This window comes from Equus quagga, chromosome 8, assembly GCF_021613505.1.
Source record: "Equus quagga isolate Etosha38 chromosome 8, UCLA_HA_Equagga_1.0, whole genome shotgun sequence".
In the NCBI taxonomy this organism is placed as follows: Eukaryota; Metazoa; Chordata; class Mammalia; order Perissodactyla; family Equidae; genus Equus; species Equus quagga.
Window position 1 is genome coordinate 45465742 of NC_060274.1, and position 18319 is coordinate 45484060.

The window sequence follows — 18319 nt, forward strand, 5'->3', positions numbered from 1 at the left end:
TGATATTTTGTAGTGCACATTCTAAGCCTGAATTTTCCCATCCTGAAGTTTACACCCATGATCCTCATGTAGGAACAAAGGGAGGATGAACAAAGATAAAGCGGAACTCTGAGTTGTTAGCAATGAAGAACTGCATAAGTAAAAGGTGGTTATTATCCTAATAATTGCAGGTCAGGTGTATTTGCTACAAACTTTGAAATTGTATCCTCATATAAATTATATTTTTACATAAGTGGATAGAGAACACATGCAAAACTGTATTTAATTTGCTAATGATAGAGCAGCAGGAAGACAAAAGAGCTGGTTCAAAAACAGGATGTGTATGGTCAGTTGGGAAAGGAATGCATAAATGAGGTTGCGAAATTATAAAACATGCTGTTTGACTCTTTACAGCCAATAAATCCCTCTATCTGGGTTAACATCCCTGCGGGCCTGTACAATGATACCGTCTTACCAGTTTCTACAGGTGACATCCCATCTTACAGGGCTACTTGTGATCTAGTCCTTTCTCCTTTGAGAATATATTTAGTCAAATACAGTTTGACAACAAAATTATGATTCCATATTCGACTCTTAGCCATTATAAAATAGAGTATATAAGAAAAACTCTTCCATTGGTTAGATAGAATATATACACATTTAAAAAAAAAAATGGTTAGAAGACGCCAGAGAGCAAGTACTTGAAGGCCTAGCCCTCAGAGGACAGGCAGGCTCACTGAGTCCAGCCTCGTGTTCACCTCCCATTGTTTCCTTGGACACTTGCCTGTTCCTAGCGCAGGAATGGATGTCACACGGAAAGCTGGGGCCCAGGGCTGGCAGCCTTCTAGCTGAGCTGGGAGAGGGAAGTTGGTGTCAGGGCTGCCAGGGCAGCTGGGAACTGGGAGGAAAGCTGCATTTGAGAAGAAGAGGGAACCACAAAGAAGGGAGGCCAAAATTCTTCATGGAATTTTCCTTCGAGGCATTATCAGACTCTCAATCCACACATGCCCAAGGCAAGACAGGCAGCATTCAAGCAGAAGGCAGCAGCTGGGTGCCTAGAACTCGAGCAGAGATCTTGCCTGGATTGCAGAGCCAAGGAGGGAGATGGCCTTGAGGGGATCCGAGGCGGAGGAGCCCCCGCAAACATCATAAGCTTTCAACGAAGTCCTGCAAAGGGCTGCACTCTAGGAGTGAGGGAGACTGCAAAAGACCGTCCCTAGCAAAGCTTCACATCTATTCAGAGCTGGGGAAATAAGGCTAAATGACCCCAAACCAAGAGAAATGTAAAATAGGAAATAAGAAATAGACTCACAGGCTATCAAGATATGGTAGATACCACATGAGGGTTTGTGAGCGTTTTTTCTGAGGAAGATTGGCCCTGAGCTAACCTGTGCCAATCTGCCTCTGTTTTGTGTATGGGACGCCACCACAGCATGGTTTGATGAGCAGTATGGAGGTCTGTGCCTGGATTCGAACCTGTGAACCCTGGGCTGCTGAAGTGAAGTGCGAAAACTTAACCACTATGCCACCGGGCCAGCCCCCACGTGAGGTTTTTAAAATAACTCTGATTAACATGCTGAAGAAAACAGTATAAAAGTTAGAGAATTTCACTGAGAACTGGACTATATTGAAAAAGTTTCAAAATTGAAAAATGCAATAGCAAACTAATAATTCAGTAAAGGGGCTTACTAAAAAGATGAGGCAGAGGAGAAGGGAGTAATAATGATGTAGAAGACACATTATTGGAAAGTATCTAGATGGAGTAGAGAAAGCAAGGAAAATGGAAAAGAAAAGAAACCTGATTTATAGGAAGACAAAAGGTCTGATGCATAAATAATTTGAGTTCTAGCAGAAGTAGAGAAAGGGTGAGATGGAAAGAAATCTGAAGAAAAACAGGTCAAGAAAGACCAACAAAAGCTATCAAGTTACAAGTCTAAGAAACTTTATGAATCTGAAAGCAGAGTAAATCCAAAAAAATCTATACCAAGACAAATCATAGTAAAATTGCTGAAAACCAAACACAACAAGGATAAAAATTTTAAAAGCAAACAGAAAAAAGGGACGTATTATCTTTAAGGGGACAAAATGCTGTTGACAGCTGACCACTCAACAAAAATGGTGGAGGCAGGGAAACGGAGTAAAAACTTCAGATACTAAAAGAAAAGAATTGCCACCTAGACTTCTGCAATTTGCCAAGTTATCCTTCAAAAATGAAGGCTATCCAAAAATATTTTCAGTCCTCCTGAAAACAAAATAAACAAAAGAGGAAACTGAAAGTGTTTGTTGCCAGCAGACCTGCACTACAAAAATAACTGAAAGGATTATTTCAAGTGATAAAAACTTTTAAAAAAGCTAGTAGAGGGGATAAAAATAAATTATACAAAGTGCTTGATTTATCCACCAGAAGACAACAGAGGGAGAAAAGGGAATAAAAACAAATCGGAGACGTAGAAAGTAAATCTAAGGCCGTGGATTTAAGCTCAAATGTATTCATCATTATATCAAATAAAAATTAAGTAAATATTATGATTAAAAGATAAAGTTTTTCACACAGAGTTTCATAAATTCTAACTATATCCTGCTTTTAAGAGACACTTTGACTATAGGATAAAAAATGTTGAATGTAAAAAGATAGAGATGAACCATGTAAACTAACTAATAGAAAGCAGTTGGTACTACATTAATATCACATAGTGTAGATTGTAAGGCAAGAAGCATCACTAGAGAGAGATGATACGAGGATCGATATAACAGGAAGACATCCCTATCCTAAATATATATGTACCAATGGCATAGCCTTAAAGTAGGTAAAGTCAAATTTGAGAGAACTAAAAGAAGAGTTAACAATTCCACAGTTATGATTGGAAATTTTATTTGCAGTCATATATGAAACAAAGGACCCATCCAAAGTATATGAAGATTTCTTAAAATAAAGTCTTGACAACCCAATAGAAAATAATGACAAAAATCTTGAACAGCACATTTTGAAAGAGAATATCGAAATCATCAGTGATCAGGGAAATGCAAAATAACACCAGAATCTGATACTATTACACATCCACCAGAATTGATAAAATATAATAAAGACTAAAAATACCAAATATTGTCAAGGATCTGGATGAACTGGAATTACCACATACTAAATGGGGGCATCCACTTTGGGAAAACATTTAATGGTTTCTACTGCACCTGAAAGTTCGTGTGCCCTATGACCCAGCTATCCCATTTCTGAGATATGAACATATACCAAAAACATGTCTAAGAATGTTTATAGTAGCTTTTTTTCTTAATAGCTACCACTATAGCTTTCTATTATTGATAGATATTTAGAAGTAAGTCAAATACGTAGCAATAATAGAAAGGATAAATTAATTGTGATACATTCATAAAATGGAGCACCATACAACAGTGAGAATGAAATAAATACAACTGCATGCAACGATATAGATGGATCATGTGAACGTAATATTGATGAAAAGCCGCCAGCTACAAAAGGGTATATACATTATGATTCTGTTTCTATGAAGTGCAGATGTAGGCAACCCTATTCTATTCCATTAGGAGTTGGAGCCGTGGACAGGGACTTCTCAGGTCCCAGGACTGTTCTGATCCTTGATTTGTGTGGCAGTTTCATGCATGTGTTGACTCGGTGAAAATTCATCAAGCTGTACAACTGAATGGGGGGCAGGGTGGCAATAAAAGTAAACAATAAAAAGTTTACATGAAAATGTTAACATAAAAGTACATTCTCAAGGTTACCAGATAAGGGTCAAGCTGGCATATTAGGAAACATTTTACCTTTATTGATATTTAACAAGTAATCATTACTTGCTGTTTTTTTTTGTTGGGGGCAATTTTTTCTTTCACAGGCATGTATAGTTTATTATTATTTTTACCCAGATTTACTTCTTACAATCATTTTACCTGATTTGCTTTATCGCTGGTACAGTATCTCTCTCTCCCTCTTTCGGCACATACATTAAGCATGCATAGTTTTCTCTGCCTGTCTAGCCTCCAGGCTTTAGAATATTATATTCTTGTGGTCACAGCAACAGAACATTCTCAAACCACTCCTTATTTATTGCTTTTGATAGAACTTTTAACACACTTCTAGTACACAAGTCCACTATTTTTCTCTCCTGTTTTTAATGGATTATTACCAATTACTAATATAGTTTATAATTCTGTAATCAAGGTCAGTAAAAGTTTAACTCCACAATGGCAAGGGGAGCAGTGTACTTTTTGTTCAGGAACGTTTTGGGGGGCGTGCACTCTGGGATGGGCTGAGGGACCCATTTACGTGCCTGGTAAATTAGCCTGTGCTGCCCCCCAGCGGCCGCCTCTGGGCTCTGCATACACTGCAAAAGGGTCGGCCACACTTTTTACTCAAATTTTATTGCTTCATTTTCCAAACACTGCTTTGCGGAATATAAATGTCCATCAAGATATTAATAACTGTGAATACAGGCCTCCATGGTCAAGTGAATTTAGAATATGCTGCACACATTAGCACTCTCTCTGAGGTCCTCAGTACATACTACAATAGAGAGGGCTCTGAAAAGATCTTCAGTAAAGAAACCCCATTTATGTTGTTTAATGAAGCCTGCCCCCAATTTATTTGACAGTGGGAATTTTTTTTAAACAGTAAACCTTTTACCATATTTCATAACTTTGGAAAATACTTCTCTCATTCCTTATTCCTTTAGCGGGCCTTATTATTCTCTAAGACGTTTTTTGAGAGCTTAAGATCAAGTGTGTGAATACTTCCGCACTTAAAAATGATGATCTATTTTATTTCTTGAATTTTGGTTGAGACTGAGTGGTATATGATAAATTATATCAACCTGAAAGGATAGGAATAAGTTGACTCAGGAGTGGCCAGGAAGCTGGAATAAGGACATGCTTCCAAGAAGCAGAAAGGAGGTGTAAACTACATGAAACCTCGTGTTCCCACACAGCGCTCCCTCGGAGCCATTGAGAAAGACAGGATGGTAATTTGGCAGGATAGTTCTCTTTTGAAGAAGACTATTTCTTTTACGGAGAGCAAATCTACTTCATTTTCATGCCTGTTAGTGTCATTTTTCATTTTATTGTTCTTCTTACTGCTCTGGTTAAAAAATGATTTTGTACTAGATCCTTACCAGAAAGGCACATGCGTACCCATGAACACATACACACGCACAAACACATGAATATATACTTGGTTGTTTCATTCCACTTGGCAGTGATATGAAAATGCATGTTAGGAAAACAGTTTTTCCTATCTTTTGAGACCAATGCCCTGGGAATCTGGCATATGCTGGGTATAGGAATGGGAAATGGAAAGGCAGTAGATGTTGCTCCCCCTGTATGGAAACAGTGGGGAGACTTCATATTCAGGAGTCAGGCTGGGGGGTAGGGAACGTGATTTACAATGGGGTAGAGAAAAAGCAGCTGTTTCAAGACAGGGAACTGATGTAAAGTTTGGTATTCTTGGGAATTATTGTTACTCTAATTGTATGGTTCCAAAGGAAAGAATGACAATTGTCTAGTGCCTAAAATAAAATGTGCTGCTTTGAGCAAATGCTGGGTCCCACTGGGCTGTTAGATGGCGTGGGTTTCTGCTCCACTGCCCTGCCATTCTGGTGCGCTGGGCTGTTCCTCAATGTTTGGTCATTGCTGGAAGAAAAGAAGGTAAGCCCCCAGGCACCTATTTAGGTCTTTTCTTCGTTAACACCGTGTCTTCTTGTGGTTTACCATTCCTTGTAGAAATCTAAAGCATATTGGCAACTTACCCATCGGCATAGCTGTATTAGTTTTATTTTAGTTATGTTAGTTTATTATTTACTTCTAAAAATGTAACTGAGTCGTGCATACCCTGAGCTCCAGCTCTGTGCTTCATGCAGTACTGGCCCCTGGGATGAACTGCAATGGAGTCGTGGCTCCTGGCCCCAGGGCTCCCAGTCAGAGCAGAGTATCCGTCGGCCCTGAGGACTGTCACTGTGAAAAGCAGTTCTTCTGGAGACACAGGAGCAGCCAGGAGGGATGCTTACTTACAGATGTCCCAGAGGTTCAGTCTTGATTTGGAATTTGTGAGCCTCAGCCTAATTTATTGTCAGTTCAGTGGCTACTAAGTAAACACACTAATCACAGGCTAGATTGTGCTGGTGATGAGGGCAGAAATGGGGACTTGACACCGGCTCTGCATTCCAGGAGATTCAACACAGAGGATCAGAAAGGCGTGAGACCTGCTCCTTCCCACTGACGTCACTCCATGAGCAAGGCCCCTTCGCTGTGCTAGGCCTGATAGAAGCTATTCCGATACTGTGCATCAGCTACAGTGAGGGGGGACACATATTCATGGGGTGCACACGGTATAAACAACAGCCTTCACAATTGCAAACTCTCTGCCCTGAAGTCAGATTAGCAGAGAAGAGTTTAGTTTAGCAGTGCCTATAAACTGTCTACTTGAACAACTGTCCCTGAGGCGAGAAAAGCATTATATGCTGTGTTCATTTTGAAATTAGCCATTTTCAGCCAGCGGGTCCTCTAATAACACCCAGGCCAGATCAACATAATGTAATGGATCAGCAATTGATTAAGAGCCATGTGACTTGGACTAAAACTTATTCTCTCTAAATCTCCTTTTCTATATTTATAAAATTGTTCTGCATGCTTCATATTTCTTGTACCATATAAATATGAAAGTTAAATATTATAATCAGATTAATTAATAAAGATTAAAACTGTTTCTCTCTAGTCCCCTACTGACCAATGAAGTTGCACATATGGGGGTTTATTTGCCACTAAATGATTACAGTGGGCAGAATCAGTTTTTGTACATCAGGATTCTCTTTAATAATTTATATGTTAGTTTACCAAGTTATCGTGAGTGATATTTTTTCCCAAGATTCTTAGAAGTTCTTGGGTTACAAGTTTGTAAAATTAAAGTGTTTCATGAAAATGAAAGTACAGCACATCAGAACTTGTAAGACAACAGCTAAAGCAGTACTGAAAGGGAAATTTATGGAACGAAATGCTTATGTTAGAATAAGTCACCACCTCAAGAAACTAGAAAAAGAAAAGTAAACCAAGCCGTAGACAAAAGTAAATCATAAAGATGAGAACAAAAATCAATAGAATCAAAAACAGAAAGTAGTGAAAATCAATGAAACAAAAAACTGATTCCTTGAAAAGATAAAATTGATAAAGCTCTAGCAAGATAAAGGAAAAAAATACAGATGTAAATTATTAATATCATGAATAAAACAGGAGATATCTCTACAGACTCAACAGAAATTAAAAGGATAATAAAGCAATACTATCAACAACTCTACACACATAAATTTAACAACTTAGAAAATATGAACCAACTCCTTGAAAAATACAAGCTACTCCAACTCACCCAATATGACATAGATAATTTGTATGAAAACTATTAATGAAATTGAAATCATAATTTTAAGATTATTCTCAAAACTTCAGGCCCTGATGGTTTCATTGGAAAATAACATCAAAAATTTAAAAAAAGAATTAATACCACTTCTACACAATGTCTTCCAACTATAAAAGAGGAGGGAGCCATTCCCAACACATTCTATAAAGAGAGTATTATCCTGATACCAAAACCAGACAAAACAATGTAAAAAAAAAAAGTACAAACCAATATCCTGCATAAATATAGAAACAAGACTTATTACCAAAATATTAACAAATAAAATACATCAATATATAAAAAATGATTTTATACTGTGACCAAGTGGGATTCATTCCAGGTATGCAAAGTTGGCTTAGTCTTCAAAAATTAATCAATAGGGTTTCCAGTTGCCTCTCCATCCTAAAAACAAATAGAGCTCAACAAACTGAAAAATCAATAACTTTTAAGAGCCGTCAGAGAATTAAGGTCACAGGGCAAACTGCTCCCTCCAAATTGGAGAGACAGACTGGCAGATAAAGAGAATCACAACTTACTGGAGCAGAAACCTCTGTGGGAACCAGTGCTGGAGTAAGAAAACCAAAAGTGTAATTGACAAAAAGCTAACTTGTAATTGATGAATTGCTGAGGGCTCAGTGTGGATAAGTCAAAGAATCCAAGGGGACCCAGTTGTGGAAAGTCTCCAGAATTTTGTGAGTTTTCACATCTTCCAGCAAGGGGAGAGGGAAAGTATCCATTCTGAAATATGTCAGAGCATTTTATCCTTTTTTTTCTTTTTTCTTTTTTTTTCTTTTTTTTTGCAGGGAAAGTTTCGTGCTAACAGCTGTTGCTAATCTTCCTCTCTCTCAATTTTTTTTCTCCCCAAAGCCACAGTACATAGTTGTATATTTTTCAGTTGTAAGTCCTTCTAGTTCTTCAATGTGAGCCACTGCCACTGCATGGTGACTGACAGACTAGTGGTGTGGTTCCATGCCAGGAAGTGAACCAGGGCTGCCTAAATGGAGCACACCAAACTTTAACCACTAGGCCATCAGGGCTGGCTGTGCATTTTATTTTTTTTTTAAGAAAGTCTGCACTCAGGAAAAACTGTTTAGCCAGAGTCTAGCCTGCTTGGGTTTTATCAGAGCACAACTAACCTGGTGGAGGGAAATACCCAATTCCACCTGGTCTAGCCTTTGACATGGAGAAAGAGAAATACCCAATTCCAGCCTACTCTAGCCATCCTGTACACCAAAGTTTGGGGGATCTAAGGAGCACTTGTGAAGTTCACAGTCCAGAGGCAAAGGTTCATGAAAAGAATCAGACTTAATCATAGGACAACAGAATGCTTCCCTTCTCCCTGCACCTTACCATCAGATTACTAAAGTTCTATTTACAGCAGTTCCTTTTACCCAGTACATTATGTCTAACTATAAAAAATATATTACAAGGCATACTAAAAGGAAAAAAATAATTTGAAGAGATAGAGCAAGTATCAGAACCAGAGTTAGGTATGGCATGTTGGAATTATCAAACTATGATTTTAAAATAACTATGATTAATATGCTAAGGGCTTATTGGCAAAATCAGACAATATGCAAGAACAGATGGGTAATATAAGTAATATGATGGAAATTCTAAGAAAGAATCAAAAAGAAATGCTAGAGATCAAAAACACTGTAACAGAAATGAAGAATGCCTTTGATGGGTTCCTTATCAGAATATCTAAGAAGTGTGGAACTGCAAAAGGTGTAATATATGCATAATGGGAATATCAGAAGGAGAAGAAACATAAAAAGGAAGAAAATCAATATTTGAAGCAATAATGACTGAGAATTTCCCCAAATTAATATCATATAACAAATTACAGATCCAGGAAACTCAGAGAATACCAAGCAGGATAACTTCCCCCAAAACCCTTACACCTAGGCATACCATATTCAAACTTCAGAAAAAATCAAAGATAAAGAATCTTTGAAGAAGCCAGAGGTAAAAAAAAACATCTTACCTATAGAGGAGCAAAGATAAGAATTACAACTGACTTCCCCTCAGAAACCATGCAAGCAAGAAAGGAGTGAAATATTTAATGTTGAGAGAAAAAACAACCGTGCTACAATTCTATACCCTGCAAAATTATCCTTCAAAAGTGAAGAACAAATAAAGACTTACTCAGACAAACAAAAATTGAGAGAATTTGATGCCAGTAGACCTCCCTTGCAAGAAATGTTTATGAAATTTTTTAGAGAGAAGGAAAATGATATAGGTCAGAAACTTGGGTTTACATGAAGGAAGAGCATGAAGAAGGAATGTGAAGGTAAAATCAAAGTGTTTATTTTTCTTATTCTTAATTGTTCCAGCAGATAATAGTTTACTCAAAATAATACTAGAAGCAGTGTATTTGATGTATGCTCATAGATAGATATTGTTATTTATGCTTATGAATAAGTGAAATGAATAACAGTAGTGATCCAAGGGATGGGAGGGAGGAATTAGGATTATTTGTTATTATTTTTTATTCATTACTCTTGAAGCAGAACACTTATTTGAAAATGGACTTGGATTAGTTGTAAATGTATATTGTAAATTCTAGGATAAACACTGAAAAATGTAAAAAAAAGGAAGTATAACATATGTTAAGAAAGGAGAGAAAATGGGATCATATAAAATGTTCTTTAAATCCACAAAAGGCAGAAAAACAGTGGAAGACAAAAATAGGAACAAAGAACAAAGGCAAAAGATAGACAACAGTAACAAATATGGTAGATAGTATAATCCAACTATATCCATAAGTGGTTTAAATGTTAATGGCATAAAAGAGATTGAGTGGGTCAAGATTCAAATCCAACTGTACATTATCTACAAGAAACTCAGTTTAAATATAAAGACACATATAGAGCAAAAAGTAAATGGATACAGAAAAATATCCATGCTAACACAATAAAAATAAAGCAGAAGTAGCTATATTAATTTCAAACAAAGTGTACTTCAAAGCAAGGAAAGATAAAGAAGGGAATTATATAATGATTAAGAGGTCAATTCTCTGAGAAGCCATAACAATCCTCAACTTGTATTCACCTAACAGCAGAATGTTAAAATACACAAGGCAAAAAATGATAGAATTGTGAGAAGAAATAGATGAATCCATTATTATATTTGGGAACTTCAATGCCTTGTATCAGAAATGGACAAATCCAGAAGGCAGAAAATCAGTCAGGACATAGTTGAACTCAACAATACCATCAATCAACTGGCTATAACTGAAATTTATTGATTACTTTATCAAACAACAGCAGAACACACATTCTTTTCAAGTTCAATGGAACATTCACCAAGAAAGACCACATCCTTGGCCATACAACACACCATAACAGATTTAAAAGAATAGAAATTATACAACATCTGCTGTCAGACCATGATGGAATTAAACTAGAAATCAAAAACAGAAAGATACCTGTAAAATCCCAAAGTATCTGGAGATTAAACAGATTACTTCTAAATAATACATGGGTCAAAAAATAATTCTCAAGAAAAATTTAAAAATATCTTGAACTAAATTAATATGAACATACAACTTATCCAAATTTGTGGGATGTAGCAAAAGCAGTGCTTAGAGGGATATTTATATCATTGAATGCATGTATTAGAAAAGAAGAAAGATCTGAAATTAAGTTTCCACCTTAAGAAACTAGAAAAAGAAGAGCAAATTAAATCCAAACTAAAAGAAGAAAAAATAATAGTAAAAATGAGAGCATAAATCAATGAAATTGAAAAGAGGAAATCAATAGAGAAAATCAAAGAAACCAAGTTGGTTCTTTGAAAAATAAATCAATAAAACTGATTTAGTCAGGCTATGAAAAAGAGAGGGGACAGGTTATTAACATCATAAGTGAAATAGGGGACATCACTACAGATCCCATGGGCATTAAAAATATAATAAAGGAATACTATTAATAATTCTGTGCCCACAAATTTGATAATTTAGATGAAATGACAGTGTAGTATTGGCAAAATAATAGACAAATAGATCAATGAACAGAATTGAGAGTCCAGAAATAAACCCACGTAAACACAGTGAACTGATCTTTGACAAAGAAGTAAGGATAATACAATGAGGAAAGGATAATCTTTTCAACAAATTGTGGTAGAACAACTGGACCTATTCATGGAAAGAAATGAATCTAGACACAGACCTTACACTTGTCACAAAAATTAACCCCAAATGGACTGTAGACCTAAATATAAAATGGAAAACTATAAAACTCTTAGAAAATAAAATAGGAGAAAACCTAATGACCTTGGGTATGGAAGTTACTTCTTAGTACAACACCAAAGAAAGGCACAATCCATGAAAGAAATAACTGATAAGCTGGACTTCATTAAAATTAAAAACTTCTACTCTGCAAAAGACAATGTCAAGAGAAAAGAAGAGAAGACACGGACTGAGAGAAAATATTTGCAAAAGAGAAATCTGATAAAGGACTGTTATCCAAAATCTACAAAGGACTCTTAACACCTAACAATAAGAAAATGAATAGCTCAATTTAAAAATAGGATAGACCTTAAAAGACTTCTTACCAAAGAAGATATACAGATGGCAAATAGGCGTATGAAAAGAAGCTCTATATCATATGTCATTAGAGAAATGGAAGTTAAAATGAGATACTATTACACACCTATTACAATGGCCAAAATTTGGAACACTGGAAACACCACATGCTAGTGAGATGTGGAACAACAGGGACTCTAGTTCGTTGCTGGTGGGAATGCAAAACGGTACAGCCACCTTGAAAGATAGTTTGGCAGTTTCTTAACAAAACTAAACATACTCTTACCTTAAAATCCAGCAATCATACTCTGTGGTATTTACCCAAATGAGTTGAAAACTTATGTCTACACAAAAGCTTGCACATGGATGTTTATAGTGTCTTCATTAACAATTGCGAAAACTTGGAAGCAACCAAGATGTTCTTCAGTAGGTGAATAGATAAATAAACTGTGGTAAGCCCAGACAATGGAATGTTATTTAGTGCTAAAAAGAAATGAACTGTGAAGCTATGAAAAGAGGCTATATATATTATTATATGTCTTCCTTGCTAATGCAGACAATAAAAAATGCACTAAGAATTTATAAATTTCATATACACAGGGGGGACAAGTTTCAAGATACCCATCCGTTGATCACATGTGTGTGAATACACAATGGTGCATGCTCACAATGGAGCCATAAGGAACAAGGACCTTCTCCGTGTCCTGACATGGAGTGATCAGCTAGGACATATTTTTGAGTGAAAAAAGCAAAGTACATGGAGTTAGGTAGTATGCTACCTACCTTTTGTGAAAGAAAGGTGAGGAAATAATAATGTGCTCATAAATCAGGATTATTGAAAATGATTACTATAACAGCTGAGGGTGGTAGAGTAGGAATAGAGTGGAGAGAATAAGTTGAAACAAATGAACTTCACTCTATATGTCACTGATAATATGACCACACAGAGAAAAGAGGTAAGTGACTCTTGAACAAAATACACTGACTATAAGAACTGCAAGAAAAAATTATTTTTTCTCGTTTTTTTTTTTTGAGGAAGATTAGCCCTGAGGTAACATCTGCCGCCAATCCTCCTCTTTTTGCTGAGGAAGACTGGCCCTGAGCTAACATCCATGCCCATCTTTCTGTATTTTATGTGGGACTCCTGCCACAGCATGGCTTGACAAGCACTGCCGTGTCCGCACCCAGTAACCAAACTGGTGAATCCCAGGCCACTGAAGCGGAACGTGCGAACTTAACTGCTACGCCACTGGGCCGGCTCTGAAAAAATAATTAATTATTTATTCAGAATAACATTTGTGTTATAAGTTTAAAACTCCTTTATGTAACTGAAGAGAAAGAAAATAGGTGAATATGTTAATGATTTTAATAAACAAGAGTCCTAGCGTAAAAGGAGATATATAATATAAAATCTAAGTAGTCAAGAAAAAAATTAATAGGATCAATCAAATAATTAAATATGTTAAATTTGAAGTGTTTCATTATAAAGGAGAAGATATACATATACAAGATCTTAAGAAGAAAATTTTTCAATTATAATAATGTGAACTCTCAATTTAAAAAATTGTGTGTGTGTGTGTTCCTATGTGCCCACTGAGAGGGCCTAGAAGCAGTAACACCCCAGTAATAATGAGCGCACACAATGTCCAGGTTTTGGATCCTAAATGTCATTCTCCAGCAAAAAGAATCAGGGCCCCTTGGAAAAAAGGTTAATTTCAGATGTGGGCAAGGTGAGCTGCAGATATCTTATTGGTTCAGAAATGAAAGAAGCTATTAGTGACTAAAAGAGTGTGTCAAAAGGACACAAGAGCAGCTTGCATTTCAGGTCTCCCACTAGCCGAATTTGGGACAATTTGAATATCAAAAAGAATAAAGACTCCAATGGTTGTGAGGCATGAAAAAGAAAGACCCGAAGTCCTACAGTGATATAAAAAATAATCAATAATAATAAAAACTCATCAGAAATGACTATTGCACTGACATAGAAAGATTGATTCAGGCAAGAAGAATTGGGGGCATTTGTTGAATAACTCAATGGCACGAGCATTGCATCACCTAATTTAGTCCTTAGGAGACCCTGTGAGGTATTATATTCCCATTCTGCAGTTGAGGCCATTAAGCCTCAAAACAATGATATTACTTAGTCCAAGATCACATAACTATTAAGTGGTGGTACCAGATTTTTAGTCCAGATTTTTCTGGAGACTCAACCTGTAAGTATTATACTTACCTAAATCTAGGGTACAGGTTTTCTGGGCAATTATAATGAGCCCTCTATGTGTAAAACACACTGATAGATAGTAGGGCGAATTAGGAGGAGATTGTGTCCTCAAAAGAGACAAACAAAAACAAAGAAAAAAAGCATGCAAAAGAAAGCTAGCATCCAATGTAAAATTCCCAGGCATCTCAGGAGCCAAGTGGGACCAGCGTTTACAAAGTGGAGCCTGCCTCAATCAGCCATGGCTGCGCTGTGGGGCTCTGACCTCAGAGCTGAGGAAACAGTCCTAGCCAGGAGTGCAGAAGGCAGCCCCAGGGCTGGCTGTGTGGGAGTAGGTGGAGACAGAGGACATCCTGTTGGCCTACTGGATGGGGAGGGTCTGGATTTAGAGTATTGTAATGCACCAGAGCTCATGGAGGAGAGTGACTTTACTACCAATAAAGCTCAACACCTCAGACAGAAGAGGCACTGGTCCCAGGCGTGGAAGGTCTGGCAGTGTCAGCAGGCGATGCATGCAGACAGCTGCCCTCCGGAAATACAGGACTAGCACTAGAGAGAAAATAAGATTGGAATTGAAATTTGGGTCTCATTCCCAGACGAATGATTGTTAACACATCAAGATCTCCAAGGGAGAAAGGTAGAAGTCAAGGGAAGAATCCCAGGACTGTGTCTGAGTCAGGGAGCGGGAGAAAGCAGAGTTCCTAGAGGGAGAAGGGGCTGGGGACGCCTGGCTACAGTTTCCAGAGTGACACATTCAGGAGCCCGTGTGGCTAATGTGAAAAGCAGCAGCCGCAAAAGCATGAGTTACTCTGCTTAGAATTATTCTGCCTTAGAATTATATAAAGGCCAGTTTTTATCCTGGGACTTGGTTGGATCAGTGCATTTTCAAAAATTTTGTAGACGGATGTTTTTCATCTCTCACATGACTTCATGCCTTATAATTAATCATATTTTGGTAGTGAGCACATCATCAGAGACTTTAGAAGCAAAGGAGGGGAGATGAGAATTTGAGCACACTGTTGAAGTTCAAAATTGGCGCCTTTATTTAGGCCCCGGTAATTACTGATGTTTCTATTTTAGAGAGAGGTGTGGAGGCAGAGCAGTTGTTCATATCTGAATCAGGTGTGTGAACCATAACATAAAACTGTTTGTTTCAACTCATAGTGGAAATCTTTCTGGTACTCATTTTTTCATGTCCTTGACTTTACCTTGTAAGTAAAATGAGGATGTGGCACCTTTGTGAGTTGAGAAGCTCATAGTTGATGTTGATTGAGAATCTCAGGGAAGGTCTCATGGAAGACTGTTGAAGATATAACCCTGGTACTTGCTAAGAAGGTGCTTCTCAAAGTGTGGCTCCCAGACCAGCAGCATCAGCATTAAGGGAACTTGTTACCACAGCAGATTCTCTGGCCCATCCCAGACCTGTGAGTCAGAAGCTCTGGGGACTAGCAACCAGTGTTTCAGGAGCCCTGCAGGTGATTGCTTTGTATGCTGACTTTTGAAAAGCTACTCCAAGAGGTGTGGAAGTTACACCGGATTTATTTCAACCAGTTTGCTTGTTTAAGCTTTCTCTTATAAAAGTACCATAAGAATAAGACTGATTCTGTGAAAGTCACGGTTAATTATGTTTTTTCTATGATTACTTAAAATTAATTAAATCAAACGATGATAGATTTGGCCTATGTGTAAGGCCCCAAAATGGGATAATCTGTTAGTGAAAATCACAGTATCATCACTCTCAAAAATTTTAAATAATATTAATTTCATTTCAGAAAAGAAGTTGGAGTACTCCATGTTACTGAAATTAGAACATCCACTGTTTTTCATTTAAAAAGTGAATAAAACATGTACTGTAAAGCTAACTGCCTAATTAACTATATTATATATTTATACACACACGATATAAAACATTTTTCTGCATTTCAGGTCCAAACTGCTTTGCAGAAACTGCTGTCATCCCAGCTGGGAGAGAAGTGAAGACTGACGAATGTACCATATGTCACTGTACTTATGAGGAAGGCACGTGGAGGATCGAACGACAGGCCATGTGCACAAGACATGAATGCAGGCAAATGTAGAAACTGGACCATACAAAAACTCTGACATTTTTCTAGAATATTTTACTGATGTGAACATTCTAGATGACTCTGGGAAATATCAATCAAAAGGAGAAGACTTTTGATGAGGAATAATGGAAAATTGTTGGTACTTTTGCTTTTCTTGGTAACAATTACTGCAAGAGAAGGAAATGGATATATTTCAAAATATCAACAAGAACTTTGGGCATAAAATCCCTCTCTAAATAAATGTGCTATTTTCACAGTAAGTACACTAAAGTACACTATTATATATTAAATGTATTTCTATAATCCCTCTATTAGAGAGCTTATATAAATGTTTTCTATAGATACAGATTAAAAATGCTGTGTTGTCAACCATCCTCATTGTGTACCTGCATATCTTTTTCAGTCCGGATTCCATCACATGAGATTGTAGTTGCTGATTCTCCTTCACATCTTAGAATAATGGATTATTAGATAATGGGACTGATTTCTACTGAAATCCTGCCCAAATTCTATTTCATTACAGAGCTATATCTACTGGCCATCCTTTGAAGATCCAGTCTAATTGACATAAATACAATATTTCCTTCTTACAACTTACTGCTTTTATCATCTCCATTCTTAGTCATTTGGGAAATGCAGGCACAAAGATAGCTAACATACACCTTTTCTGTGCATTCAAACTCGATGTTGTGGGCCATAGATGGATGCATACATATATTTCATTTTCACTTACATTACTTTCTCTTGCAAGCATGATTTTAAATCATTCCCTAAACTGAGGAACGAGGTAGGCTGGACAATTTGCGTTATTGTTCCATCAGGCAGAAAAACAAGGAATCCCTTGATTCTCTGGAGAAAAGTTAAGGAAAATTGAACTCCTGAACACCTGCAATCTAAATACGCTCCAGATATCCCAGCTCTGCATTTCATGGACTCATGTTTCTCATCAGAATGATCATCTGTCCCCCAAACTGGCCACAGTCAAATCCTGAGCGATAACCCTGTGTTAGTCATCCTCCAAGCGCAGAGTGAGGAAGCAGTTCTTCTGTCCAATATGTTAAAACACACAATGCTGAAGGCCAGGTGCACTCTGTAACTTTTCTGAAGTTACATATAATTCTAAACTGACTCCATTTGGACAGAGAATAAAAGAAGCCACTGCAAATCCTTCTGATCTGATCCATGCATATTAGAGAATATTTCTGCCTTTATCAATCAATCAACACTTGGCACATTGATGAGAAAGGTAGAGTCTTACTAGGTGTAGGGTGTAAAAAAGCAGAACTATAGTCACTATTTGAAGGCTTTAAAGTTTTTTTCCTATACATTTATTGATTCCAAAATTTGGAATTAAGCACCTATTAAGTATAAATTATTTGAAGACAAGAAAGGGAATAAAGCATGGTTTCTTGCCTTCATGGAATTTGGCCTCTGGCCTCTGGCATAACACAAATAAGAAATTACACTGCATTGTGGTAGGATTCAACTAGAGGTCAGCAAGGGGAGGTTAGACAGGCCTCCTAAACAGCAGAGAGTACAAAACAAAATCATTCAGTATATATCAGTCAATCATTAAAGGTTGAATAATAGTCAAGAAAAATTGATATATTTGTCATCACTGAAAAGTTGAACCACTATGGACCTTAATAAATGTAGAGCCACCACAAAGTGAATTTCTAAGAAATTTACATATGCTTAGGTTTAACTTTTACCTTGCTTATCAAGAACGTCTTTGGCCAAAATGTGCTCCACACACACAAATTTGCATGAAAATACTCAGGGGAAGAATGAACCAGTTGCTCTCAGGTGTGATCAGTTTTCCGAAACTTACCTTTTGGTATTAAAGGCTGCTAGATATCAGCCATCTCTCCATTATCCAAGGGTAGATTTTTTTGAGACAAGGTTATATAAAGTTATGATTTTGTCAAGAAATGGTCCTAGCCCCCATGGGGAGGTAGGCATTCTCGATCTCCCACAGCATACCAGCAGCCTCTCCTCTCCCCACCAGGAATGCTGCAGTCCAAGAGACTCAGTCATTGAGGCCCAAAGTCTCCCTGCTTCTCTCAGTGATGTAATCCCCACAGGATGGGCGGTGAGCTCTGAAATTACGGCAATGG

At 37.2% G+C, this 18319-nt stretch overlaps 1 protein-coding gene across 1 annotated transcript in view; it reads left to right on the plus strand.

Moving 5' to 3' along the window:
* Positions 1-16380, plus strand: part of VWC2 (von Willebrand factor C domain containing 2) — a 118804-nt gene extending 102424 nt beyond the window's left edge. The window contains exon 3 of the mRNA XM_046670688.1: positions 16063-16380. Within this exon, the coding sequence (XP_046526644.1) occupies positions 16063-16214 (152 nt within the window). The 3' untranslated portion in view covers positions 16215-16380. The remainder of the gene's footprint in view (positions 1-16062) is intronic.
* The last annotated feature ends 1939 nt before the right edge of the window (positions 16381-18319 follow it).